The sequence below is a fragment of the Eutrema salsugineum genome, unplaced genomic scaffold, assembly GCF_000478725.1.
Source record: "Eutrema salsugineum unplaced genomic scaffold, Eutsalg1_0 scaffold_3, whole genome shotgun sequence".
Lineage (NCBI taxonomy): Eukaryota > Viridiplantae > Streptophyta > Magnoliopsida > Brassicales > Brassicaceae > Eutrema > Eutrema salsugineum.
In genome coordinates this window covers 1,326,628-1,354,354 of record NW_006256756.1, presented here as the reverse complement: position 1 = coordinate 1,354,354, position 27,727 = coordinate 1,326,628, and the positions used below count along the sequence as shown (strand labels likewise).

Below are 27,727 nucleotides of genomic sequence, written 5' to 3'. Positions count from 1 at the left end.
CGCGGATTACTACCTAGTATATAATTAACACACAAGGAAAGTAGAAAAACTTGACTAAAAGGCTTATATTAGTGCCGGAGAATCTATTATATAAAAAGTGAGTTGTGTCTCACAAACTTGAGACATCAGCTCTTCTCCTTATGACACATCAACTTTAAATTTATTATGAAAAAAATATTAACACCAATATTATGTTTTTAATAATCCCAGAAATCAAAAAAGAAAGAAATGTCCATTTTTGGTCAATAACACTCATTATTATCTCATTAATCTTATTCCTAGATGTTGGAAAGATGGAATAAAATGGTTATCATGGTGATAGTTTTTAAATTTGATTATTACGGTGATAGTTTTTACAAAGATAGTAAACTTCATCTAATGAAATAACTTGGTAAAACTGAGATGATTAATTTGCTGTGAATTATTTACTATCTTTATAATTGTAATCTCTTAACAAAATAGAGCTGTGAGTTATTTACTAACTAAAAATTTATTTACGAACTAAAATAGAGAATTAGAAATAAACTATTTAAAGCTTTATTAAAATTTTTTTCGGCTAATTATATGATTATGTTTAAACATAACCAGTTGGAATGATTGATAAACCTTTTATATTTTTAAAGTTGAAAATGTTACAACTACAATCACGGATGTAACTATGTAAGTAACCATTTTGAGAACAAATTTTAATACAATTAAAATTTACAGTTATCTTACTATATTTTCATTATTGTATAGTCTTTCCAGAGGAATTTTATAATTATAGTGTTTGGAATTTTAATATATATGTTTTTTTAATTCAAATGTTTCTTCGTCTAAAGTCATTGATTTGAGCTTATTATATGCCAATTTTCAGTACCTAAGTTTTCTACTTCTACAGAAATCATCCTAACAAGTGAAAAGATATCAAGAAAATAGAAATGTGTGACCAAAGCCTTGAAAATATTTTAAAATCATGCAAGTCTTCTTATCAGATAGCATATGGTAATTGAACTATAGAATCATAAGACATCATTTTGAGAAAACTTGGGCTGATGGTTTTTGACTTTGACATCAGAGTTTAAGAACCGCAAAGAGAGCTCCTTGACAAGCGCTTTGCTTCTCAAGTGACAAAGAGGGCTTTGCTTCTCAAGTGACAAAGAGGGCTTTGCTTATGCTTGGATCCATGGATACCATTTTGAATCATGTCTCTGGTTCACTCCCTCTATCTTTTATCCTCCTAAGAAACCTTAAAGAGAAACTCAACTGCATCAATAAGACTGATGCTGCGCTTATTGAAAGTGTAAAGATTGTGATTTAAAACTAGGCGGAGATGCTCAAAGTTGACATGTTTCTGATTCCCACAAGAGTATTGGTGGCTCTTTAGGCAAAAAAATTAAGGATGGAGAGTTCCATTTGTTGTTTAGAGGAGACAATGCTAATGTTATCTGTTACTTGACACTCAAGTTGGTAAGATTTCACTATTTTATCGTTTGTAAAGACTGCTCCAAAGTAGACGGCAATGCGTATTAAATTGAAGGTTGTTCCATCTTTTTTTCCAAGAATAACAGAGTAGAAGGCGATGATATCACCACACCAACGGTAGTTTCTGTGTAGTTCAATGCACAAAAACAGAAGGATACAAAGAATTGCTTGGGTTTATACATATGTGGTGAAGATTATGTGGTTAATGGAAAAATTGCTTCTAGGAAAATTAAGAGAGAAAAGTGCAGCATATACTAGCTATTAATAAGGTACTTTGTTATCTCCATTCTCTTTTTTTTTTTTCTGCATTTTTAAAAATTTGTGTAAAGAGAAAAATATAAGAAGTAAAAGGCAAAGAGAGAGTCAAAATTTACAGATAATATACCAAGGAGATGGTTAACAAAAAGAATGAGAGAGTGAAGATATTGCTCTCTCCTCTAGGATGTACAAGAAGTTTTCATATATATGTTTGATTTTTTTAAGGAACAAATAATTAAAGAATTTAAGTTCTTATAATTATAATTAGAGTAAACGAAAAGTGTTTTACATATAAAAATTTTAAGTAAAAGAGAGTAAAAAAACTATTATGGGAAGTTTACAAAAAGATTGAATAAACATAAATACTCAGAAAAGAGAAGAAAAAGTTATAACAAATCACATTACTCTAAATAGTAAAAACATTTTATCAATTATGGAATAATCAATCATCTATCTTGAATTAGGTTATATTTGTTAAAGTATAGTTTTTACCAATCAAAACTTAACTCCTAAACATTAAATATATATGAAATTTATTTTATTATATTAAATACAACTTAAAAAATCTAAATAATATATAAAGCCGCGTGTACCTTCACCTAATAAAAAGAAAACTTGAGCTATCTCTTAAGCCACGAAGTTTCTTCCTCCTTCCAAAACCCTAGTTCCGTTCCCAAATTACGCCAGAGCCACGCCGATTTGATTATCTCATCGCTCCTTTCGTTTCCGAATTCATCTCCGACCTCCATCCGCTCCTCCTTCGAGTGCTGGAGAAAGCTCTTGCCTCCGCTTCTGGTGATGCCTCCGTTCAGTTTGGTCTCATTGGTCGTACTCTCCAGCTCACTTCGCTTCTTATAGACTCCACTAAACGATGCTTCCGGAAACGAGCTTCTGCTCATAACTCCAATTCGTGGTTACTCCCTCCCGAACTCACCATCAAGGTAATTGATGTTAAAATTTTTTCCAATGCATGGTTTATGGATGTATACTATAGAATGACTTTGAAAACTCAGATTGAGCAACCTTTTCTTGTGTGTGATATTGAATTCAGTATTGTAAGTGCATGATGTCTCATGTATCGTGTCTATAATGGATATAAATTAATCAGGTGTTTTCGAAGCTTGAAACAAAGGATCTTATGCAAGCCATGGTGAGCTGCACCATGTTCCAAAAATGTGCCAAGGAACCTTTAGCTTACTCACACATCAACTTGACGACCAGAATCGTTGATGATGGAGATGTGCGTACCATGATCCATCGTGCTGGAAAGGAAATCAGGTGATGATATGATATTTTTTTGTGTATCAAGAAACCATATAATAATATATGGTTCTTCCAGTTGCAAGATGATCTACTAGATTACACTAATTCATTGGCAGCTTTTTGTTTGTTTGTTTGTTAAACTTGTTGGTTTATGTAAATCATTCCTCAGGAGTTTTCGTTTATGCATGCAGATCCCTTGAACTTGGACATGCTGGTCGCTCTGATAAATCTGCGAGAGAATTGCTTAAAGGAAGTTATCTTGCCCCACTTTCCCATAATCATGGGTATATTGGGTATTGTCTTGATATTTCAGTATCGAACTTGCTTTACCTATCTATGCAATTTGATGGTCTTTAACTAGACAAAGGTCTAGGCTGAGATCAGTTTAGAGAGAATCATCATCTTGCAATCTTGTTGAATCCTTTCAACATGTCGCCTATTTGTAATATCTATCACTAATATACAAATAAAAAAGAAATTGGTCCCCGCTTTGTATAGTTGTTGTTTTATCAGCGTTTGCATCTTTAAAATCTTCTATTTTGGTAATCATTTTTTTTTATTTTCCCATTCAACGAGGAAACACTTGAGACGCTACACCTTTACGATGTCAGATATATGGAAAACAAGAACTGTATTAAAGCGTTATCAGCTTGTTCCAATATCACTGATTTGAAGATTGTTGGAAAGTAAGTTGTCTTTGTTTGAATGTTACTGTCAGGTAATTTCATTATGCAGCATTTCTCTCATCTTTTCCGTGTTCCCTGTGACAGGTATGCCCCACCTGAGCAGATATTTAAGTCTCTCGCAAAATGCCGCTTCATAGAGAAACTGTTCTTAGAGATCTATGTTCTCAATTGTAAATATTCTCCACCGTGAAGTTTTCCATTATATATGTTTTACTCGAGCTTGATTACCTTCTTTGTAACTTCAGATCCATCAAAGAAAGAATCATCAGCCTTAGTGGAGTTTTTAACCAACATCCCAAGCGTAACCTCGTTAACACTCATTGGTTATAGTCTGAAAGATGCAACAGTCAAAACTCTTGCTAAGGTATATGACTCCATCAATCTGTTTTGTTTTTCATTTCTTCCTTGTTCATTAATTTGGTACCATTAATGCTTTTGCAGGGTGCACGTAAACTCAAGCACATGAATCTGTCTAAAAAACCAATAATTAAGGGTCGCTTTTTGAGGTTCATGTGTTTGCCTCTCAACATAATGTTAACAACGCTACTTGTTTATAAGCAAAAATTTCTGGTAACTGAAACATTTTTGATTGGGGTAGGGATCCGGGAAATCATTTAAAAGACAGTGCACTGGAGACTTTAATATTGAAAGACTGCTCATCTCTAGAGGAGGTAAAGGATTAAACGATAACCATTTTTTTTTTTTTGGTTGATGAATCACACTATATATCTTCATCTCACACGTCACTGACCTTGGGAATTACGGCATTTTTTTTTCAGAAAGAAGTTTCGCAGTTTTTGAATTCGCTACTCGCAGAAAACTTGAGATTCCTTAGGCACATTGTAAGTTGATTATAGAAATCTTGGTTAATTTGTGTGGAATGAAAGGGCGAGTATACTCATAATTAATCGACTTCTAATGGCGGCAAAAGAACTTACAAAATAAAGTAACTGATTGATTGTTCACTTTTGATTTAGATTGTTACCATTTCACCTAATGGGAATCACATGCAACTCTGTTTGCTGACATTGTTTTGGTTGTTGTTGTTGTTGTGTGTGTATGTGTTGTAGCTTCCCTCTGGACAAGCTGAAAGAAGAAAGACCAGGTGTCAAACTTGTTGCAGAATTTAAACCTGACGAGGAGGAAGACGCTGATAATTAATATTATAGAGTTGTTAAATTTGATAAATTTGATTTAGTATTATTTTTTTCCTTGAAATTTCTGTATTTATATACCATCAATTTGCCAAGCAGGGTTACAAAAGCCACTTTATATTTCTGTTTAGTATCACTTTTAAAGTGCGATTTGGCTGCCTGTGATGAGTATTTTTAACATGAGTAATTTTAACATGACGGATTTTGTAAAATCAAAGAATAAATTTTAAATAATAATTTGAACCATGATTTATGAATGAAATTGTAAGGAATTATTATCCCAAAATTTTCATAGAATTATAAAATTATTAAAATATAAACTTTTTGAATAAAAATAATTTTGATTAGATGATAAAAATTATCAAACTAATAACAATAATTTTTTAAAAAATATCATAATCCGTAAACCAATAACAGTAAAGTCTATTAAAAATCCATAAACTATATAGAATCTCGAACTTTAAAAAACTTTATAAACCAACTTTCTAATAACCCAATATTGTTACGAATTCATTTGTTTTTTTTTTCGGACGACAAATTCATTTGTTTTATATACATTAGTACAAAATAATAAAACGATATAAGGATTAAAAAATCCAAAAATATGGGCTCTGAGGGCGAACTAGGGTTAGCGGGTGCTCAAGGGACCTCGCCGACTGCTGAAGAGGATGCGACCATGTCAGACATCGGAGAGAAGGACAGACCACCGGGGGATCCTCCGGATGGGGGGAGTGTGTGGATCCAGAAGGTTACAGGTAGTGGTGCGGGAGGAAGGCTGTACCCTCAACGGGTGATGGATGCGGAGTTTGTGGAAGAGAGGATGCGTTTAGAGTTTCCGGATGGAGAGAATGGTGAACCAATGATTACGATCGGGGCAGAAGTGTTGGAACGGATGCATGGGCTGTGGAAGAGATGTATCATCGTCAAGGTGCTGGGGAGGCACGTTCAGATCGCTGGGCTCACGAGGAAACTTAAGGAACTGTGGAAACCTAAAGGGTCTATGCATGTGATTGATTTGCCGAGGCAATTCTTCATGGTTCGTTTCGAACTCGAAGAAGAATACTTAGCAGCGTTGTCAGGGGGTCCATGGAGAGTATTTGGTAGCTACCTTATGGTGCAAGCTTGGTCGCCGGAGTTTGACCCATTAACGGATGAAATCGTGACTACACCTGTCTGGGTGCGTTTGGCTGACATCCCAGTCACATTTTATCATGAAGCCATTTTGATGGGGATAGGACGTGGATTGGGACATCCAGTTCGGGTGGATTCGAATACGTTGTTGTTTGCAAGAGGTCGTTTCGCTCGGGTGTGTGTCGAAGTTGACCTATCTAAGCCACTCAAGGGTACAGTTCAGGTTAATGGTGAGAGATATTATGTAGCCTATGAAGGGTTAACTAATATTTGTTCGAAGTGCGGGGTTTACGGCCATTTGGTACACACATGTCCTCGTGTGGTTCGAGAGACGGCCACGGTGGCGGCTACCAAGCCAGTGACTGTAATTTCTCGGGAGGTACCGGTGGATAAGGAGGGTTTTCAGGAGGTGAGGAGACGGGGGCGCAAACCGCCAACGCAGACGGAGAAGGGTGCGAGCACGGCGGCTGGTGCGCAAGATAGGTCTAAGAATATTCTCAAGGAGATTTCACCGAATATTCCCATAACTAACAGATTTGGAGATTTGGGCGAAGATATGATTGAGGATGAGATAAGGGAAGTGGTGAATAATCAGGAGAAGAATAAGGAAATTGTTGGGGTGGAGAATCCGAGGGGGAAGAGTGCGAGTCAAGGAACGATTGGGGAAGGCCTACCAGTTTTTTCCGCAGGCCCATTAGGAGACCGTGAGACTGGTACAGCTAGGAGACAAAATGGGATTAAGCCTGTGAGACCAGTTAAGACCAATAACCGTAATGAGAAAACAGGCCCACGATTTTCAAGCAACAAAAACCAGAAGCCCACTCGGGGATTGGTTTTCGGACCAACACGAGGTGAGGTTGAACTCTCAGGATTAGGCAAACGGCTTCGAGTGGAGTTGGTTGAAGCAGGTCGACCTGGAGGAGTGATTGGGACGAACGGATACAGCGAGAATATGGTTGCAGGATCTAGCCTGAACACTGAGGTGGTGATGAATCAGGTAATGGTGGATGGCGAATTGAAACAGATGGAAGAAGAGGAGCAGATACCTCCACCGGAGAGGGTGGAGTCAGGGACTGCCAGTTAACGCCGTTCCCCGGCGATTTTACACGATTTATACCAGATTTTAATGGATTGCTTATTTTGGAATTGCCGGGGGGCCAACAAACCCAATTTCTGACGTTCGATTAGATATATGTTGAAGAAATATAGTATTGATGTATTGGCGATCTTCGAAACACATGCTGGTGGAGATAGAGCTGGTCGGATATGTCAAGGATTGGGGATGGAGAATTCGTTTAGGGTTGATGCTGTGGGGCAAAGTGGAGGTTTGTGGCTGTTGTGGAGATCAAGCGTGGGCACGGTGGTAGTAGAGGAATTATCAGACCAGCTTATCTATGCAACGGTGACAAATGGTACTGAGATGATACACTTAATTGTGGTTTATGCGGCGCCAACGGTTAGCCGCCGAAGTGGGTTGTGGGAGAAACTCAGCTCAGTGATTCATGGAGTCAATGGGCCGCTTATTATCGGAGGTGATTTTAACACCATAGTCCGACTAGATGAAAGATCTGGAGGGAATGGGAGATTGTCGTCTGATTCTATAGCCTTTGGGGATTGGATGCAGAGACATTCGCTCATTGATATGGGCTTCCGTGGGAAGCGTTTTACTTGGAGGAGAGGAACTGCTGCTAGTACGTATGTAGCGAAGAGATTAGACAAGGTTCTATGTTGTCCTCAAGCTCGGTTGACATGGCAGGAGGCGGTTGTTACGCATTTGCCTTTCCTGTCATCAGACCATACCCCGTTATACCTGCAGCTACAACCAGCCACAAAAGGAAACCCGAAGAGACGTCCTTTCCGGTTCGAAGCTGCCTGGTTGAAACATGAGAGCTTTAAGGAGCTGTTGCAAAACTCTTGGAATGGGGTTATTAGTACGCCAGAGGCTCTGGATGGTTTAAGGCAGAAGCTAAAGAAGTGGAATCGCGATGTTTTTGGTGATATCCATAAGAAGAAGGAAAAGCTAGGGGAAGAAATTAAGACAATTCAGGACTTACTGGATGTATGCCCAACGGATACCTTAATACAGCAAGAGGAGGCGCTTGTTAAGGAATTTGAACTAATTTTGGAACAAGAAGAGATGTTATGGTTCCAAAAATCGAGGGAAAAGTGGATCGCGTTAGGGGACCGAAACACTAAGTTTTTTCACACATCTACCATTATCAGAAGAAGAAAGAACCGGATTGAGATGCTGAGAAATAGTGAGGATGTTTGGGTTTCGGATTCCATGGAGCTGGAAAATCTTGCTGTGAGCTATTATAAAAGACTTTACTCTTTAGAGGATGTGGATCAGGTTGTTGAGAAGCTCCCATCAGTAGGATTTCCGGGTCTGTCTATGGAAGAGATTAAGAAGCTAAATAAACCTTTTGTTGCAGCAGAGGTAGAAGAATCGATTAGGAGTATGGGCCCCTTCAAAGCCCCGGGACCTGATGGGTTCAACCCGGGCTTCTATCAACATTGTTGGGAGGTTGTGGGGCCATCCGTGGTCAGGTTTGTCCTGGATTTCTTTGAAACAGGGACACTACCAGAGGCAATGAATGATGCTTTGCTCGTTCTAATAGCTAAAGTGGCCAAACCGGAGAGGATTACGCAGTTCCGACCTATCAGCTTATGCAATGTCTTGTTTAAAACGATTACTAAGGCGATGGTGATAAGGCTTAAGAAAGGTTATGCCGAAATTGATTGGGCCAGCTCAATCGAGCTTTATACCAGGGCGGTTGAGTACAGACAACATCATTATCGTCCAAGAGGCGGTCCATTCAATGCGTCGCAAGAAAGGGAGAAAGGGATGGATGTTGTTAAAGTTGGATTTAGAGAAAGCATAAGATCGAATACGGTGGGATTTTTTGGAGGATACCCTTCGGTCTGCTATATTACCTAGTGATTGGATTCGGTGGATTATGCAGAGTGTAACTGGGGCTTCTATGCATCTGATGTGGAACGGAGAGAAATCGGATCCTTTCCAACCAGCCCGAGGGCTCCGTCAAGGAGATCCCTTGTCGCCATATCTCTTTGTGCTGTGTTTAGAGAGTCTTTGTCACCTCATTGAACTATCGATAGCAAACAAGGAATGGAAGCCTATAAACCTCTCTCGTGGCGGCCCTAAACTCTCCCACGTTTGTTTTGCAGATGATCTTATTCTGTTTGCTGAGACATCCGTTTCACAGGTTCGAATAATCAGGAAGGTTCTGGAGAGATTCTGTATTGCTTCAGGGGAAAAGGTCAGCTTGGAAAAGTCGAAAATCTTTTTCTCTGAGTATGTGCATCGGGATCTAGCTAAACTAATTAGCGATGAAAGCGGAATTCAAGTTACTCATGATTTAGGCAAGTACTTGGGCATGCCGGTTTTGCAAAAGAGAATCAATAAAGACACTTTCGGTGAAGTCTTAGAGAAGGTTTCTTCAAGACTCTCGGGATGGAAGGGCCGATTTCTGAGTTTTGCGGGGAGAATCACTCTTACAAAGGCAGTCCTTTCGTCAATTCCGGTTCATTGGATGAGTACAGTTTCTCTTCCAGCAAGTATTCTCGATAAATTAGATAAAGTCTCAAGGGCGTTTGTGTGGGGGAGTACTACAGAGAAGAAGAAGCAACACCTTGTGGCCTGGGATCAAGTCTGTATTCCTAAGAGTGAAGGTGGTTTAGGAATTCGTTCAGCAAGGCCTATGAATAAGGCGCTATTGGGCAAGTTGGGCTGGAGACTAATTCAGGATCGGGAGAGTCTCTGGGCCCGTATTTTACGACAGAAATATAAGGTGGGGAGTCTTCATGAAACCAGTTGGATGGGGCCGAAAGGGAATGGATCTTCAACTTGGAAAAGCATTGGGCTGGGCCTAAGGGTAGTGGTGAAACCTGGGCTGCGTTGGGTTATTGGGGATGGACGTAATGTTCTTTTCTGGAAAGATATGTGGCTTGGTGATAAACCTTTGGTGGATGAGATAGTGGACTTGATCCCGGAAGTAGAGATGAAACTGACGGCAAGAGACTTATGGAGAGAGGGTAGAGGCTGGGACCTGCAACGGATTTACCCTCATGTTGGTTTAACAACGAAGTTGAAGCTATCGGCGGTTGTGCTTGATAGTTTCACTGGTGCGAGAGACAGAATTTCGTGGGGAGGGGAAGCTGATGGGAGCTTTTCTGTGCGGTCCGCGTATGCGATGTTAACCAAATGTGAGGAACCACGACCGTATATGGCAAAGATTTATGACAGAGTCTGGTCTGTTATGGCTCCGGAGAGGGTTCGGACGTTTCTGTGGCTTGTAATGCACCAGGCGATTATGACGAATGAGGAGAGACATCGTCGACATCTATGTACCACGAGTACCTGTCAGGTGTGTAAATTGGGAGTAGAAAGCATTATACATGTACTCCGCGATTGTCAAGCAATCTCAGGCGTATGGGATAGATTGGTACCACGTCGATGGTCACAAAATTTCTATCATAAAACGTTATTGGAATGGCTATTTTGGAACCTCGGAGAGGATGGGGAGATTTATGGCAGCCCGTGGTCTTCTCTGTTTGCTATGACGGTTTGGTGGGGATGGAAATGGAGATGCGGCAATGTCTTTGGATCCAATGGTAAATGTCGGGACCGGGTAAAATTCCTAAAGGAGCTATCAAAGGACGTGGTGAAAGCTAATTTGCTAGTGAATGAGCGATCAACCAGAGGCGTCTTGGTGGAAAGAATGATTTCATGGGTACCACCTGGAGATGGTTGGATAAAGCTAAACACTGATGGGGCTTCAAGAGGAAATCCAGGCCTAGCGGCAGCTGGGGGTATTTTGCGAGACAGTGCTGGGACTTGGAAAGGTGGCTTTGCCCTTAATATAGGGATTTGCTCCGCCCCTCTTGCTGAACTATGGGGTGTGTATTATGGTTTTTATATTGCTTGGGAGCAAAGAATACAGCGGGTGGAATTGGAGGTGGATTCGGAGAGTGTGGTAGGTTTTCTGAAGACAGGGATAAGTGACGCTCATCCGCTGTCGTTCCTGGTACGCTTGTGCCATGGCTTTATTTCGAGAGACTGGATAGTCCGTATCTCACACGTGTATAGGAAGGCTAACCGCCTGGCGGATGGGTTAGCGAACTATGCCTTTTCTTTACCTTTAGGTTTTCATATGCTTTCTTCTCGCCTTGAGCTTGTTAATTCGATTTTATTGGACGATGCGAACGGATCTGCACGCCCACGTAATATTCGTGTATAATTTGTTTTATTTTTATTTTTTTTAATAATTAAGGGGGTCTACCCCCTCCCTTACCAAAAAAAAAATAATAATAAAACGATAGAAGGGAGAAAATCAGAAAACTCATTAGATGTTAGGTTTCATGGGTTCTCCGACGACAAACCCCACCCAAAACCCTAGTTTATGCGTCTCTACTTTTACCGCCTTCAGCCAAAGCCACGCCGATTTGATTATCTCGTCGCTACTTTCGTTTCCGGATTCATCTCCGACCTCCATCGGCTGCCCCTTGGATCGAGTGCTGGAGAAAGCTCTCGCCTCAGCTTCTGGTGATGTCTCCGTTCAAGATTGTCTCCTCGATCGTGCTCTCCATATCCAGTCGCTTCTTCTAGACTCCACTAAACGATGCTTCCGTAAACGAGCTTCTCTTCACAATTCCGGTTCTTGGTTCCTCCCTCCCGAACTCACCATTAAGGTAATTACAAATCTTCATATTTTGGGAGGGGATATGCAATCTTGAGTAACTTCCTCGACTTTGTTTTTTTTAAGGTGTTTTCGATGCTTGATACAAAGTCTCTAATGCAAGCAGCCGCTTGCTGCAAAATGTTCAACAACTGTGCAATGGACCGTTTATCTTACGCTCACATCGACTTGACCACCGCTACTAAACAAGCTGACCATAGTGTTGTTTGTACTATGATCCATCGTGCTGGAAAAGAACTCAGGTAAGCTAGGGTTTCTGTCTTCAACCAACATTCAAATGTGCTTCTGTTCTTTTAACTTGTACGTCTATTGCATACGTGATCATTTCTCATGTTTATGCATGTAGATCTCTCAAGCTTGGTCCTGTTGCTCGTCCTGCTGGATCTGATCCTACTCTAACTTTCGTTACATGGCCTTTTCTTTCCCCGCTGTGCTATAATCATGGTTTTCTTGGGTATTGGCTTCATTACCTCTTTTTTGAAACCTAGCTTTTTATTTTCTTTATGACTGACATGTCTAGTATTAGCCAAACCTAATGGAGTTTGGTTATGGTTTCGTTAGATAGGAAAGAACTAGAGTAGGGAAAAGATCCCAATACAATCTCATCTTACCCTTTTATTCCTGGACTTTATCTAATCTTCTAATTTGGTATCGTCTTTTTTCTGTTCAACTAGGAGTCGCTTGAGAAGCCTACGGCTTTACAACATCAGACCTATGAACCTCAGTTCCCTAAGGGATGTGTTATCAGTTTTTTCAAATCTCACTGATCTGAGGATTGTTGGTTTGTAAGTTTTCTGAGTGTGCCTGTTCGTTTTTCCTTTGTACAGAGGAAGTATCATATTGTTAGCAATTCTATTTTTCTTTAGATTATATTGCTGCTATTTTAATGTCTGTCGACTTTATAATATTATATGCTAATTCCTTGTGCAATACTCCCTAACATTTTGCATTACTCCGTGTTTCATGTGACAGAATTAGTCCATTTATGCATCTGTTTAAGACACTGTCAGAAAAATGTCGTCTGATAGAGAACCTGTGCTTAGAAACCTATCAATTCCCAGGTAAAGCTCTTCCACTAATCCACTGCATGTGAAGTTTCTTGGTTTGTTTACTCAGAGCATCCACAACGCGAGTATTTATTCAGGTCTCTAGCAATTTTTTTAATTAAAAAATACAAGTAGAAGAGAAAATTTGCTGGAGAAGTTTCTTTAATGGGTATCGATGGAGACGTTTCTTCCCTACTTTTAATATTAAAAAAGTTGGGAAAAGACCAAAGACTGTATTTGCCTTGCGGATGCTCTCAGAGGTTTTCTCAAGCTTACCTAATGTGTAACAGGTATCATAGACACTAAAATGGGTTCACCCTTGGTGGAGTTTGTGACCAACTCCCCCAACTTGATTTCTCTAACGCTCATATATTTTCCACTAACCGATGAAATGGCTAGGACTCTTGTTGAGGTATGGCGTCTATATTCGATTATTTTTTTTCTGGTATTTCTTCTCTCTTCATTTGACACCATTATGCTTTTACACCTCCCAAAAAAAAATTCCGATGTTATTTGCAGAGTTCTCGTAAACTGAAGTACCTGAATTTGTCCAGATCGTCTACAATTAACGGTCGTTTTTTGAGGTGCAAACACAATTTTTTTAATAGCACACTATTCGTCCAAAAGTCTTAATTAGCAAAACTTCACAAAGCAATAAATAATCGATTGTATAGGGATTTGGGAAATAGCTGCAAAGACAGTCCGTTCAAGACTCTTGTACTGCGCAACTGCCCTAATCTACTTGAAGTAAAAGATTATAAACCATAACAAGTTTAAATTTTTGTTTGTTTCAGCAGTCTTGATCTCATCACACTCACTGTCACTCAAATGAAATTTCAGAAAGAAGTCTTGAAACTTTGTAACTCACTACTCAAAGGAAACTTCAAATCCATTCGGCACATTGTAAGTTGTTATATAGGTTTATGCCAAACTCTCTATCTATGAGGATGAAAGGTATAACCTGTGGTTTACTCATGATGATCTTCATTCTTCTCCAATATAGGATGTTTCAAATAACTGCGGCTTAGTTTCTGAATTTGGCGATAGAACTTCCAAACCAAAGTAAACCGATTGATCCTTCATTTTCTATTTTGATTGTTATTAACACTTCACCAATGAGAATCACAACTCGGTCCATGTGATCAGTACCAACGATTCACTGAGAGTTATACTATTTGATAGGCATTACTATATTTTGTTGTAGATTTCCTCTGGAGAAGCTGAAAGAAGAAAGAGCAGATGTTACATTTGTGGCGGATTTTTCACTAACAAGGTTTTCATCGATCGATTACTATTATTAGGCTATATTTTTCAAGTATATATACAAATCATGATGATTTAACGTATAAAATGGGGATTTTAATATTTGTAAAATTCAGGTCAGAAAAGCGTTATGGAATTTACGATGAAGAAGAGTTGAGGCTGATAGAGAATGGGTTAGCCGAGAACGAGGAAGAGGATGACAGTCGGTTCTTCAGTACAACCGATGATTCGAGTGAAGATGATGACTTGGACTTGGACGAGGATGAGGATGACAATACAACGGATGATACGAGTGAAGATGACTCGGACGAGGACATGGGCTTTGCTATGTGAAATTAAATAATGCCCCTTGTTAATCGTCAATATATATATATATATATATATACATAGTTTAGTGATGATACTTGCTTTAGCATATCGACCTTTATAAGTAAGTACTAACTGTACTAGTAGGGCTTATCTAATCTATTATCCAAATTAATTTAAGTACTCGTCCTAATCCGTTTCTAATATTTTTTTTAAATGGCACATTATTAGATTTCATAAAAAAAAGACACACAAATAAATAATTAAATACGCGTGAAAAGTCGCTCTCAATCTATTCTATTAAAACAGAAACACATTTAGTGCTTGCATCCAAACACTCCCAAAGCTTTTTTTATAATATTTAATTTTATTTTTATATTTAATTTTCGAAAATTAGTTATTAATTTAGATATTTTTAGATTTCAAAAAAATCTAGGTCATCTTTAATTCAAATTTCAAATTATTAGAAATTTAATTAAATTTAGTTACAAAAATTTTCATTCAATTTAATTTAAATTCAAAAAAATCAAAAAAATGATAATTAAATTTTATTACGAAAATTTAGATAATAATTTTAATACTTTAGAATTTCTTAAATACATGAAAGATTTAATTTAAAATTTTTAATTTAAATAATATTTTTATAAAAATGCATAGTTAATAAATATTTTATCGTATTTTATCATAAACAATCAGTCTAAAATATCATATATTTGAAATTAATAAATATTTATATTATACAATAATATGATCGAGCTGATTAGAGTTATATATATATATGATTTGATACAATTAAACTAACAGGTTAGCCCGTTTATATATATATATATATATACACATTTTTTTAATAGCACAAATAGTAAATAAATATTTTATTATATTTTTTCATAATCAATTGATCCAAATATTCCATATTAGTAAATATTTATAGAGTTATACAATTATAATTATAGTCTTATATGGGTTAGTTTGTTAAAACATGTAAGATATTAAAAATGATTTAAGACAACTAAACGGATGAATTAGCAAATTCATAGATATAAAGATTGTTTATGTGTAAATTTAAATTCACATAATAACAAAGTTTATAATTAACTTTAGATTAATGTATACTTAATTAACGTATACTCTTATTCTACTAATATACAAATTTTACTGTTTAAAATTAAAATATGATAACAATTTTTTGATTTAACAAAATAAATAACAAAAACAAATTATATGTAAACAAAAAAGATAAATGTAACTTATATTAGAAATAAAAAAAAACAAAAAAGATAAATACAACTTATATTAGAAATAAAATAAAAATAAAACATTCTCGTTGGAGTTAAAATCTAGTTAAGCCTTAAAGCTCTTGCAACGTTGTTTGTCGCCAAGAAAACTCCTAAACCCTAGCTCCCTTATTGCTTTAGATATGAACCAGAGCGACTTTGTACTTGGTCAAGTTCTTTCCTCGATGATTATTTGAGCGAAGATGATTCCGTTCAGGATGGTCTCATCGATCATGCTCGCAAACTCGCCTCGGTTCTTCATGAATCAAGCAGTCGCTTTTCCCGGAAGTGGGCTACTCTCTACAATTCCAGTTCTTGGTCCCTCCCTCAAGATCTCACTATTAAGGTTATGAATCTCAAACCTACGTTTATTGAATCTATAGACGTTTGCTTTTGATCCTGTTATTTTGATTTTTTTTTTCTCTTGGGATATATGATAGATCAAGAGTCAGGCAAAAGAATAAGGATTCTCAAGTAAATACGTACTTAGGTCCTTTTTTTTTCGACACAATGTTTTAGGGCTTTTTTTTTTCTTTTCCTTTTTTACTTGATTTTTTTCATTTCTTACGGAGCATATCCATAAACCCACTTAGTATCAAGCGATTCAAGTAAAAAAGGAAAAGGTATATCTTGTGACTTATTAATGATCTGTGTGTGTGTGTTTTTTTTTGGGGGGGGGGGGAGGGAGGGAAATTAATTATGGATATGTTTTCTTGAGTGATAGATTTTCACATATTGTGTGTTTATAATGCATAAACAGGTCTTCTTTATGCTTTATACAAAGTCTCTAATGCAAGCTGCTGGATGCTGCAGCATGTTCCGCAGTTATTCTATGGATCCTGTATGTTACTCTCACATTGACTTGACCACGACTCTCGACTTCGTTGGTGATAAAGTTGTGTGTACCATTTGATCCATCGTGCTGGAAAGCAATTCAGGTGAGATAACCAAATCTGTATTATTTATTGTATATATATATATATATATTGAACAATTTATAAGAGACTTATCTTGTTTAGCAAAATATATAAGTCGAGAGTCGTGGTCAAGTAGAGTCGTGGTCAATTCATTTTGGTAAAACCAGCCTTTCGTAGATATTACTGTAACAATGATTCTGGCGTACTGAAATAAGGGGAAAAGTGTGTGTTTTATTTTTTTTTGAATGAATGTTAAATTTGATTCAACCCAAAAAAAAAACGTTTTTACATCAAAAGATGCTAACTAGTGATAGTTGCAGAGAGATTTTATAAAAACCAAAACACTTTTACAATCGCACTTAAAGTGAAGCATATGCTTGGGGTCATGACGTTGCTTGCGCAGCAAGCCACTTCTGCATCCCTTCTTCATAAACCATGTCCCCCAATATACGGATGGAACTGAATCGATTTCTCATCATTTTGTCAATATGCTTGGCAATCTGCTCAACTGTTCTTGGAGCATCCCCATGCCTCCTGCTATTTCGCTCTCTCCAAATGACATAGATGGTTAGCTGAAGAATGTATCTAAGAATGAAAGTGCTTAGACATCTTTTTTTGTTTACCGAGATTTTCACCACCAATTCCTCCCACTGTGAAGTGTAGTCTTGTATCATGATGCCCTTTGCAACCTTGGACCAGATATTCTCTGTATAGTGACATCCAAAAAACAGATGTGCTCTGTTTTCTAGATGACCGCTACAGAAAATACAGGTTGTATCCACATGCACATTCCATAAAGACATACGGTCTCCTGTGTTGAGTCTATCGAGGATTGCCAACCATGTTATGAAAGCAAACTTTGGGGTATGATATTTAAACCAAACACCACGTGCCCATTGGACCTGTGGAATGTGGATTCTGATCAGTTCTCTAGTATCCTTGGAGCTGAACTTCCCTCTATAATTTCCTCCTTTGGTTTTCCATAGATAGTAGTCTTCGTTATCCTCTCTATATCTGCTCTTAACCTTATCCAACTCATCTTCAACTTGATTGTAAAAAGCTAATCGATGGCGCCTTCTTCTATGGTTAATATGGCATCTTCCATTGTTCCGTATTCTCCAATTCCTATATCGATGAAGCCCCGTGATCCCACAGCACTAAGCAGTCTACCGAGAGGAGACCAAACTTCATGCCAAAAAGAAACCAACCGACCATTTCCCACCTCTACTTTTAAAAGCTCTGCTGCTCTGTTACGTGCTTTCAGAATTTGTTTCCAAGTCCACGAGCCTTTCCAAGTTGCAGTGTTATCCGATATTGACCAAATAAAACCCCCACGCAGATGATTTATCTTTGACCACCTTACCCAAAGAGACGACTGCGTAGTAACCAGGCGCCATATGAGTTTTAAACCACAAACATCGTTAACCTCACGGAAGTTCTTTAGACCCAGACCCCCTTCTGTTTTCGGTTTGCATATATCTCTCCACGCAACTTTGGCCTTATGAGTATTCAGAGTAGGTCCTGACCATAAGAAAGCTGAACATATGCTTTCTATTTCATCAATACACTTATTTGGGAGTCTGAACGCCGCCATCCAAAAGTTTATGAGACTAGATATTACCGATGTGAGCAACTGCAACCGACCTGCGAATGACAAAAACCTTGCAGTCCATGTGCCAATTCGCTTCTTTATCTGCTCTATAGGAGTGGAGTAATCCAGAGATGTCATTTTTTTAGTGAGAAGCGGCAAGCCTAAATACCTCACTGGTAAAGTCCCAATCTCAAAAGGAAATCTCTGAGATATTTGAACCCTTGTTGCACCCGAGACACCTGCTAAATATGCTGTAGATTTCTCTAAGCTTATCTTTAGGCCCGACATCATTGAGAACTCGTCAAAAACACTTATAATCCCTTCCAAAGATCGCAGAGTTCCATCAGAAAACACCATCAAATCATCAGCGAAGCAAAGATGTGTTAAAGATATTTGAGAACACTTGGGATGAAAACCAAATCTTCTCTGATTTGCAGCTCTATCAAGCATCTTTGACAGGACATTCATACACACTACAAACAGATATGGAGAGAGGGAACAGCCTTGGCGAAGTCCTCTAGAGCTTCCAAAATATCCAGCTAACTCTCCATTCACCTGGACAGAGAAAGAAGCTGTGGTGATACATAACTTAACCCAATGAATGAATTTCTCAGGTAAATGCAGTGCCTCCAACACATTCAACAAAAAGCTCCATTGGACTGAATCAAAAGCCTTGGATATGTCTATCTTAAGTGCACATCTCGGAGAGATTTGTTCTTTGTGATAGCCAGAAACTAGCTCAGTAGCAAGAAGAAGATTTTCGATCAGTAGTCTATCTTGAACAAATGCTGACTGGTTCATCGCAATGAAGCTAGGCAGAATTTGTTTCAATCTATTAGCTAGAAGCTTTGATATGATCTTGTATATAACATTGCAACAGGATATGGGGCGATAGTCCTTCATCTGTTTCACCCCCTCTTTTTTTGGTATCAGAGCAAGAATAGTGGAGTTCACACCCTTGGGAAGAAAACCCTTAATAAAAAAGGATTGAATACTGGTGACTAAATCCTTTCCAATGACCGGCCATGCTGCCTTATAAAACTCCACCGTGTAACCGTCTGGTCCCGGAGATTTATTACCAGCCATGGAAAACAGCACATCCTTAATCTCCTTCTCTGAAACTTCCCTCATCAAAAGCTTCCTGTCCTCTTCCCCACATTCAAACCCAAGCAGCTCCTTTAAGTCACTTATTGCCGTGTGTTGTAAATCATCTGGCACATGATTTAAAAAACCTTTGAAATGATGCACCGCTTCCTCCTTGATGTTCTCTTGCCCACTAATAACCATACCATCACTGCTTTCTAGTTCACTAATCCCATTTTGAATCGCTCTAGCTTTGACTGCTCTATGAAAGACTTTTGAGTTTTGATCCCCAACTAACATCCACGAAAGCTTAGACTTCTGACAAAGGTATGCTTCTTCCAAATGAACCAAGTGTTCCCATCGCTCATATATAGCCTTTTCCTCCTGCTGTGTAGCTTCGCTAGGAAAATTTAGGTTCTGCTCTTGTTTACTGCACAAGTTTTCAAACTCCTCTTTAACCCTTGTGGATATATTGTTGAGTGTGGATCTAGACAGATCTCGCATGGTTGGTTTGAGCTGTTTCAGTTTCTTTGAGAACCGGAATAAGGCAGAGGTTGAGTGAAACAAAGGCTCTGTCTCATTCCAGAAGTTCGCCAGAGAAGACTGAAACTGTGGAAGAGTAGCTATTACATTGGAAAACTTGAAAGGCCTTTTTCTCCTTTGAATCTCCGATTCAAAATAAAACCGACACCTTACATGATCAGAGCAACCTCCTGCTTCAAACACACCGTATGAGTTTTGAAATCTATTCGTCCAATTTTCATTCACTAACAAGCGATCCAATTTTTTACAAACCAATCCTTCTGTTCTTTTATTGCACCAAGAAAAGTGTGGACCATGGAGCCGCATATCACTTAGTTCACCATCCCGAATCACTGATTGGAAATCTCTCATACCCTGCAACGCCTGGAGATTTGGGATATGAGAAGAGTGGTCATCAATGTCCACAATCTCATTGAAATCTCCCATGACTATCCAATTCATCCTACCAAAAATCTGTGAAGAGAACACACTGCGCAGATCTTCCCAAAGCAGTCTTCTCTCCTCCATCTGATTTGAACCATATACAGCAGAACAGAGAAACTCATCCTCCATTTCCTGTAACTTCACTGAAACCGTTATCATTTGACTACTCTTATAGACCGGAGTAATCCTAACTGTATCCTTCCATACAAACCAGATACGACCAAGCTCATGGTGCTCGTAGTTATTCAAAAAAGACCAACCCGGAAACACCTTTGCCACGATACTTTCTGCCTTGCATTCCCGTACTCGAGTTTCTAAAATCGCCCCAAATAAAAACTCCTTTTCTTTACACCAGTTCCCGACAATCTCATGCTTTTTCGGTTTGTTAAATCCCCTTATATTCCAGAAAAAACCTGACATTTAATGTTGGTTTTTATTGGACCTCCTCCCCTTATTTCTCTTTTTCTTCCCCGAGCTTCTCTGAGATTGAGACGGACTGGGTATCACTGCTTCTTGTAGATATTTGTGTTGCGATTTAGATTGTCGAGGGAGTGGAATTCTTCCGCCTTCTTTCGGTAATCGTGTACCCTCGCCCTCCTCTCGAGATGGTTTTGAGACCGATCCCGAATCTTTGTCCACATCCTCTGCACCTGCGATATCTACTTCCGAGACAGAGTCTTGCTGCTCTAGAAGAACTTCCTCTTCCCCCAATGCGATCAAGTCAAATCTGGATTTAGAGACGCATATGTTGTCCTTCACGACGTTAGTCTTTAGAGACAAAGCTCTAACAGGTGATCTTGCATCTTCCCAGTCAGAGTTCTCACCCTTCTCATTCCCCTTATTTTTTGAACTTCTCGTTTCCTCCATGACTCTGTTCTCCTCAACCACTACTTTTGTACCTTCCTCTGCAGACGTTTGTAGAATCACGTTTTGGTTTGATGATTCAGTAGGTAGATTTTGTGAGACTTTATTCACGACTTCGTTCGATTGTCCCTTATTTTTAATCGAAGTAGAGTGTTCTGATGTGCTCTGCTTCTTTGTCTCCTTTTGCAGAATGATCTTATCACCTGGCTGAACTCTGCAATCTTTTGTTATATGTCCCCATTTGGCACACGACATACATCTTGGTGGAAGCCAAGGAAATTCGTAATGAACCACCTTTTCAACACCCGTCGACATCTTGAAATTGAAACTCTCTGGTAGTTTCTTTTTCATGTTCACTTCCACAAAAACTTTTGCTTCTTCAAAATCATTTGTCCATATGGTATCTGTGTGAAGTTTTTTAGGCTCCCCCAATGGACTCGTGAGAAAACTAAGTCCTTTCCAGGTAAACATCGTTCTTGGAACGTTGCGCACGACGACCCACATTGGTATTATAGACACATCAGGTTGTGCCTCCTCCACCACCGGGCTCCATTTAGAAACTATCATCGGAGTATTCTTGATACTCCACATGCCTCGTTGTAAAACTCTTTTCCTTACTCCTGCGTCAGGAATCTTGAATTTTACAGTTGATTCATCCACCACGTATACTTCAATCTTTATGCTTTTTGCACCAAGGTTCCATATACGATTCACCGTCATGTGAATATAGCCCACATGAGGAGCTTTTGCATTAACAAACTTCCCCACAATGCAGTCTTCCCATAAGGGAGGTGCATTTTCCAACACACTATCGGGAACACAGATAGTTTCAATCCCATCGATTTCTTCCACCTCAATATCATATTTTTGTAACGCTTTCCTCGAAGACACCACAGTTGCCCATGATTTCCCCACCTCTTTCACTTCAGAGGATTTCTTTTCCGCTTCAGATCCCTTCTCACCTTTTCTGCAATCATCGCCAATTTCCATCTGTTTATCCGAACCACCGAGATCCAAAGTTTCAAGCACCGTCTTCTCCTCCCCACTTAGATGTTGCGTCTTTGATGATGGATGGGAGTACTCCACTTTCGCCAATGAAACCTCCTCTCCTGCTGCATCACCCGTCTCCTGCGGTTTCCCTTTCTTCTCCGACGGGGGAACCACCTGTTCCTGCGCCGTCATCCCTGCCGGAACCCTAGCGTAGGGAAGCGGCCACCAGAAAACCCTAGTTTTTCCCCCTCGCTTCTATGTGAAGCTTTTTTATTCCCAAAATTGAAAGCTTTCGAGATTACCTTATCCTTATTTGTAGGGGTGGAGGAAGAAGGTGACGAAGCGAGCCGGAGTAATTTAGTGACGAAGCGAGATGGAGCAGTTCAGTTACTCTGCCAATCGCCCATTTCAGAATAGCCGGTGTTCTCTTCTCCGGCGAATCAGAGAAGCTTCTCGGCCGATGACTCAAAGTGTGTGTGTGTGTGTGTGTGTGTGTGTGTGTGTGTGTGTGTATTATTGATATACAAGAGCAAGTATTTATACAAGATATGTCCGATAGTTTAGGAAAGAAGATAACATCGTATATTCTAAGACTTATCAATAAGTTATATTTCCTAATCTCTATACCCCCCTCAAGATGGAGGTGAGAGGTCTCGAAGTTCCAGCTTGGAGAGAAGATAAGCAAATGTAGGAGCAGGCAATGATTTAGTTAAAAGATCAGCTGGCTGCTCCGTTGTAGTGATGTGATCAGTAGTGATGAGCTTCTCTTGAACTGCATCACGAACGGCGTGGCAATCTGATTCGATATGCTTAGTTCGTTCGTGAAAAACTGGGTTAGCCGCAATGTGAAGAGCCGATTTGCTATCGCAGAAGAGACGCATTGGTTCGTCATGAGAAATGCCAAAAGAGAGGAGCAGTTGCTTGATCCATTTAAGTTCACGCAAGGCAAAAGACATGGACCTATACTCCGCCTCAGTAGAAGACATAGAGATAGTGTCTTGTTTCTTTGTCTTCCAAGAAATTGGAGACGGACCAAGAAGAATAATGTAAGAGCTGAGGGAGCGACGCGTTAAAGGACAAGCATTATAATCCGAATCGCAGTAAGCAGTAATCCGGAGATCAGAATCAGCACGAAGGAAAACACCTTGACCTGGACACCCTTTAAGATAACGAACAGTGCGTAACGCCGCATCCCAGTGAGCTTGTAGAGGGTTCTGCATAAACTGAGACAGGATATGAACCGCATAACATAGTTCGGGCCGGGTAAAGGTCAGGTAGATCAGTCGTCCCACCAGTCGACGATAAGCTTCGGGTTTTTCAAGAGAAGAACCAGTAGCCAGTGAGAGCTTGTGATTGAGTTCAATGGGTGTGGACGCTGGTTTAGAGCCAAGTAAACCTGTTTCAGTAATGATATCTAAGGCGTACTTGCGCTGGGAGATGAAAATGCCATCAGTATTGCGAGCGACTTCGATCCCAAGGAAATATTTGAGCTTTCCCAAGTCTTTCATATGAAAACATTGGCTGAGATAAACCTTGAATCGTTGCATAGTAGAAAGATCATTGCCGGCAACAATGAAATCATCAACATAGATCAGGATGTGAAGACAAAGCGTCCCTTTCACAAACGAGAAGTGAGAATAGTCTGCTTTACTCTGTTTAAAACCATATGCCAGAAGAGCTGTACGAAGTTTTGCAAACCAGCAACGAGGAGCTTGCTTAAGCCATAGATGGATTTGCGAAGACGACAAACTTTCGACGGATCAGAAGATTCAAAACCAGGGGGTAGCCGCATATAAACCTCCTCATGGAGATCACCATGCAAGAAGGCGTTGTGAACATCCATTTGGTGGATTTCCCATGGCAGCCGCAACTTCGAGAAGAAGACGAACAGTGGAAGGTTTAGCAACAAGAGCAAAAGTATCGGTGTAATCAAGCCCTTCACGTTGACGATTACCAAGAGCCACCAACCGTGATTTGTAGCGAGCTATCTTGCCATTGGAGTGATACTTGATTTTGTATACCCATTTGCTACCAATCGCTTTCTTGCCGGGAGGAAGAGTGGTAATATCCCACGTCCTATTTAATTCCAAAGCAGAATATTCATCCTTCATTGAATTATTCCAAATATCATCAAGCATGGCCTCTTTGTAAGACGTAGGTTCAAAGGATGTCGTCAAAGCCGCTAAGAAAGCCTGGTGACAAGAGGAAAATTGCACGCGTGATAGATAAGCAGCAATGGGATAGGGAGTGTTACCTGGAACCGTAGTAGAGAGACCATGATCAGGAGTTGAAGGAGCGAGAGAGGGGTTTGGAGTTAGCTGAGACGTGTTGACGACAAAGTCGCGTAGGAGGACGGAGGGCTGTGGGCGACGATGACCACGTCCAAGTAACTCAGGAAGACCAGGCGAAGGAGCATCAGTTGGAGCAGAAATTAGCTCAGTAGAAGGGGACTCAGGACGATTCTGGTCAGTAGAGAGATCGTGATGATCTGGTAGCGTTAGTGGGGACGCAGATGCGTCAGCCGAGTGAGCATCAGTAGTAGTGTTAGGCACATTAGAGTGCAAAGTCAACGACGGGGTAGGAACCGTAGAGGATGTCGTTGCAGGTGCAAGCGGAAGCAACCATTCATCAAATGCGACGTCTGGCTGAAAGACTGGTGGTGTAACATACTCACCGGTAGAAACTCCGGGAAACTGATCTTCGAAGAAAATCACATCCCGACTGGAAAAGAATTCATTGCTTTCAATGTCATATAGATTCCATGCTTTCTTGCCGTAAGGGTAACCTACAAAGAGACACTTACGACTGCGATCTCCAAATTTGTCTTTATCACGGGCACGTCGATGAGCGTAGCATAAGCAACCAAACGTTCGCAACAGATCATAAGAGGGAACAGACCCATGGAGGAGTTCGTATGGTGTTCTACCTTGGAGTACTAAAGTTGGCGTTCTGTTGATAAGATGCGCAGCAGTAAGAACGCTTTCGCCCCAAAATGTGATCGGAAGCTTGGCTTGAAAGAGCAATGCCCGAGCGATATTGAGAATGTGACGATGTTTGCGTTCGACACGACCATTTTGTTGGGGTGTGTCAACGCAAGACGTCTGATGTTCAATCACAAAAGAAAGATGAGAGAGAGGTGAACTCGGAGCCATTATCTGAGCGAACAATCTTAACCGGTTTACCAAACTGTTTCTCACTCATGGCGCAGAAGGTGTGCATCAAACTTTTAACCTCTGATTTTTCCAACATTAGATAGATCCAAACAGCTCTAGAATAGTCATCAACAATTGTGAGAAAGTATGCAGCACCACAAGAAGATAGAGTACGATAAGGACCCCACACATCACAATGAATCAAGGCAAAAGGTTCCAAAGCTTTATTAAAACTGTGACCAAAAACTTCTCTAGTTTGTTTAGCACGAAAACAAATATCACACGGATGTGTGTGACCAAAATCAACTTTTAAGCTATCAAAAACGGGTAAAGATGATAAAGCTTTATAAGAGGGATGTCCAAGTCTTCGATGCCATAGAAGGGTAGGAGAAACGGTTTCCTTGCCAGTCCGATGAACTCTTGCAACTGTGACACCTTTGAAGTAGTAAACCCCCTCTCGCTCTTCACCTGCTCCAATCAGGGTCCTCGTAAAACGGTCCTGTAAAACACATAGTGTATCAGTAAAAATAACAATGCATCCAGTCTGCTTTAGTAGTTTGGATACCGAAATCAAAGTGCAATTAAAATTCGGAACATAAAGAATATTGAGAAGAAAATAGTCCTTGCTCAATGGTAGCGTGCCCATCTTAGTGGCACGTGAAGCGGTACCATCGGGAAAGGTAACAGCAGAGGGAATGATATCAATAGTATCCCGTAATAATGACAAATCTCCTGTCATATGATGCGAAGCACCAGTATCGATAATAACGTCAGTAAGTTTTGTTTTACCAGAAAAACGATCTGTGGACAAGGAAGTCTGCTGATTTTGAAGTAGAGCAATGAGAGCAGTGATTTGATCTGAAGGTATAGCTGCAGAGGTAGTGTTTGCGGCAGCTGAGGACACGTTTAAACGACCATGACCACGACCGCGAGAACCAGAAGAACGGCCACCACGACCACCACGAGAGGACTGTCCTGGAGTAGAGCGTTGCTGTTGTTGCTCGAGAAACCAGTCCGGATATCCGTGAAGAAGAAAGCATTCAGAAGCTTCATGACCCTTACGTTTGCAATGGGTGCAAAAACGGTTTGGGTCGCGGCTCCGGGAGACAGCTGCAGCCGCGGTAGCGGAAGGAACAAGTGCAGAAGAATCTGTTTGAACAGAGAATCCAACAGCATCTTGTCGTATCTCAGAGGACCGTGTTTTGGCATTGTGTTGCTCAGCACGAATCACCCGGGAATAGACGCTGTTGAGATCAGGTAATGGATCTTCATCGATAATTTGAGAACGGATTGTGAGAAATCGAGCCTCGTCCAAACCAAATAAAAATTTGTGGACCTTAGCATCGTCACGTTCCTTCTCAAGTTCAGTAGAAGCAGCGCAAATGCACGGCGTAGAAGACTGAAAAGTCTGGAGTTCCTCCCAAAGTTTTGAGAGGCGCCCGTAGTAGTCTTGAACAGATTGCCCGTTCTGTTTGCAGTTGTTAATCTCATCTTGAAGCATATGCTTGCGAACACCATTATTTGACGAGAAGCGGCGTCGAAGAGATTCCCAAAGTTTGTAAGCATCAGGTACGTGAGCCACCGTAGAGCGAACCAGTGGATCGATGGACGTGCGAATCCATCCAACGATCATAGAGTTAGTTGCGGTCCAGCGAGCAAGATCGGGGTACGAAGTAGGTTTTTGGATGGAGCCATCGAGAAACCCAATCTTCTGTTTAGCTTGGAGAGAGTTCCAAAGCTCGGTGGCCCACTCCGAATAATTATCACCACGAAGCAGAACCGGTGTGATTAACGCGCCGGGATTGTCCGAGGGATGTAGAGAGTAGGGAGAGTCCGACGATGACGAGGAGCTCTCCGTGATAACAGGTGTAGAGGTAGAAGTAGTAGTAGAATCAGTAGCCATTGTTTTGAGGCAACAAAACACGGCAAAGAAAGGGAATTATGTGGACACGAGAAAAAAAAATCGTGAGGAAGAAGGAGATTTTAGGTCAAAGATCTTTTGTGAGCTCTGCTACCATGAAATAAGGGGAAAAGTGTGTGTATTATTGATATACAAGAGCAAGTATTTATACAAGATATGTCCGATAGTTTAGGAAAGAAGATAACATCGTATATTCTAAGACTTATCAATAAGTTATATTTCCTAATCTCTATACGTACATGTTTCAGCTTGGGATGAAGACAGCATGCTGATTCTCTTAAACTATTTCCAATATATTATCACAAGGGCTCGGTACTAATGACTCATTTTGCAAATGTTGTTGTTGTTGTTGTGTGTGATGTAGAAGTCTTCTAACGTTGCTGAAAGAGAAAATATCAGATGTCAGATTGTAGCAAACCATAAATGAGTAAACAATAAATTTTGTTACTTATGCTTTACAACAATAGTTATTAAAAAAAGTCACATGAATTTATCTACATGGTTGTCTGTTTGTAAAATTCAAATCAAATGATTTCGTTTAGAAGAATGGATTTTTTCTGAAAAAAAAAAAGACCACAGCTGCTCTCTGAGGAAACTCGCTGTAGCTATGTTTTGCTCGTGAAAGTTGTTTAGTATACTACCAAGGTGGTACTACTTGATTGCATTAGTTTATGATCAGGG

General features: G+C 39.8%; 2 protein-coding genes and 1 pseudogene across 2 annotated transcripts; all 3 read left to right on the top strand.

The window, feature by feature from the left end:
- Positions 1-1,165: 1,165 nt before the first annotated feature.
- Positions 1,166-4,829, top strand: LOC18014951 (annotated as a pseudogene).
- A 600-nt stretch (positions 4,830-5,429) lies between these two features.
- On the top strand, positions 5,430-7,040 carry LOC112085132. The gene has a single exon (XM_024154156.1). It carries the CDS (start codon positions 5,430-5,432, stop codon positions 7,038-7,040), a length of 1,611 nt encoding a protein of 536 aa, XP_024009924.1.
- Positions 7,041-11,335: 4,295 nt separating this feature from the next.
- Positions 11,336-14,315, top strand: LOC18014950 (F-box protein SKIP17). The gene is made up of 12 exons (XM_006396433.1): positions 11,336-11,665; positions 11,740-11,915; positions 12,020-12,127; positions 12,348-12,458; positions 12,646-12,734; positions 13,010-13,131; positions 13,239-13,303; positions 13,394-13,466; positions 13,560-13,622; positions 13,723-13,781; positions 13,924-13,992; positions 14,099-14,315. The coding sequence occupies exons 1-12, from the start codon at positions 11,336-11,338 to the stop codon at positions 14,313-14,315; spliced, it is 1,482 nt and encodes a 493-aa protein (XP_006396496.1).
- Positions 14,316-27,727: the final 13,412 nt, after the last annotated feature.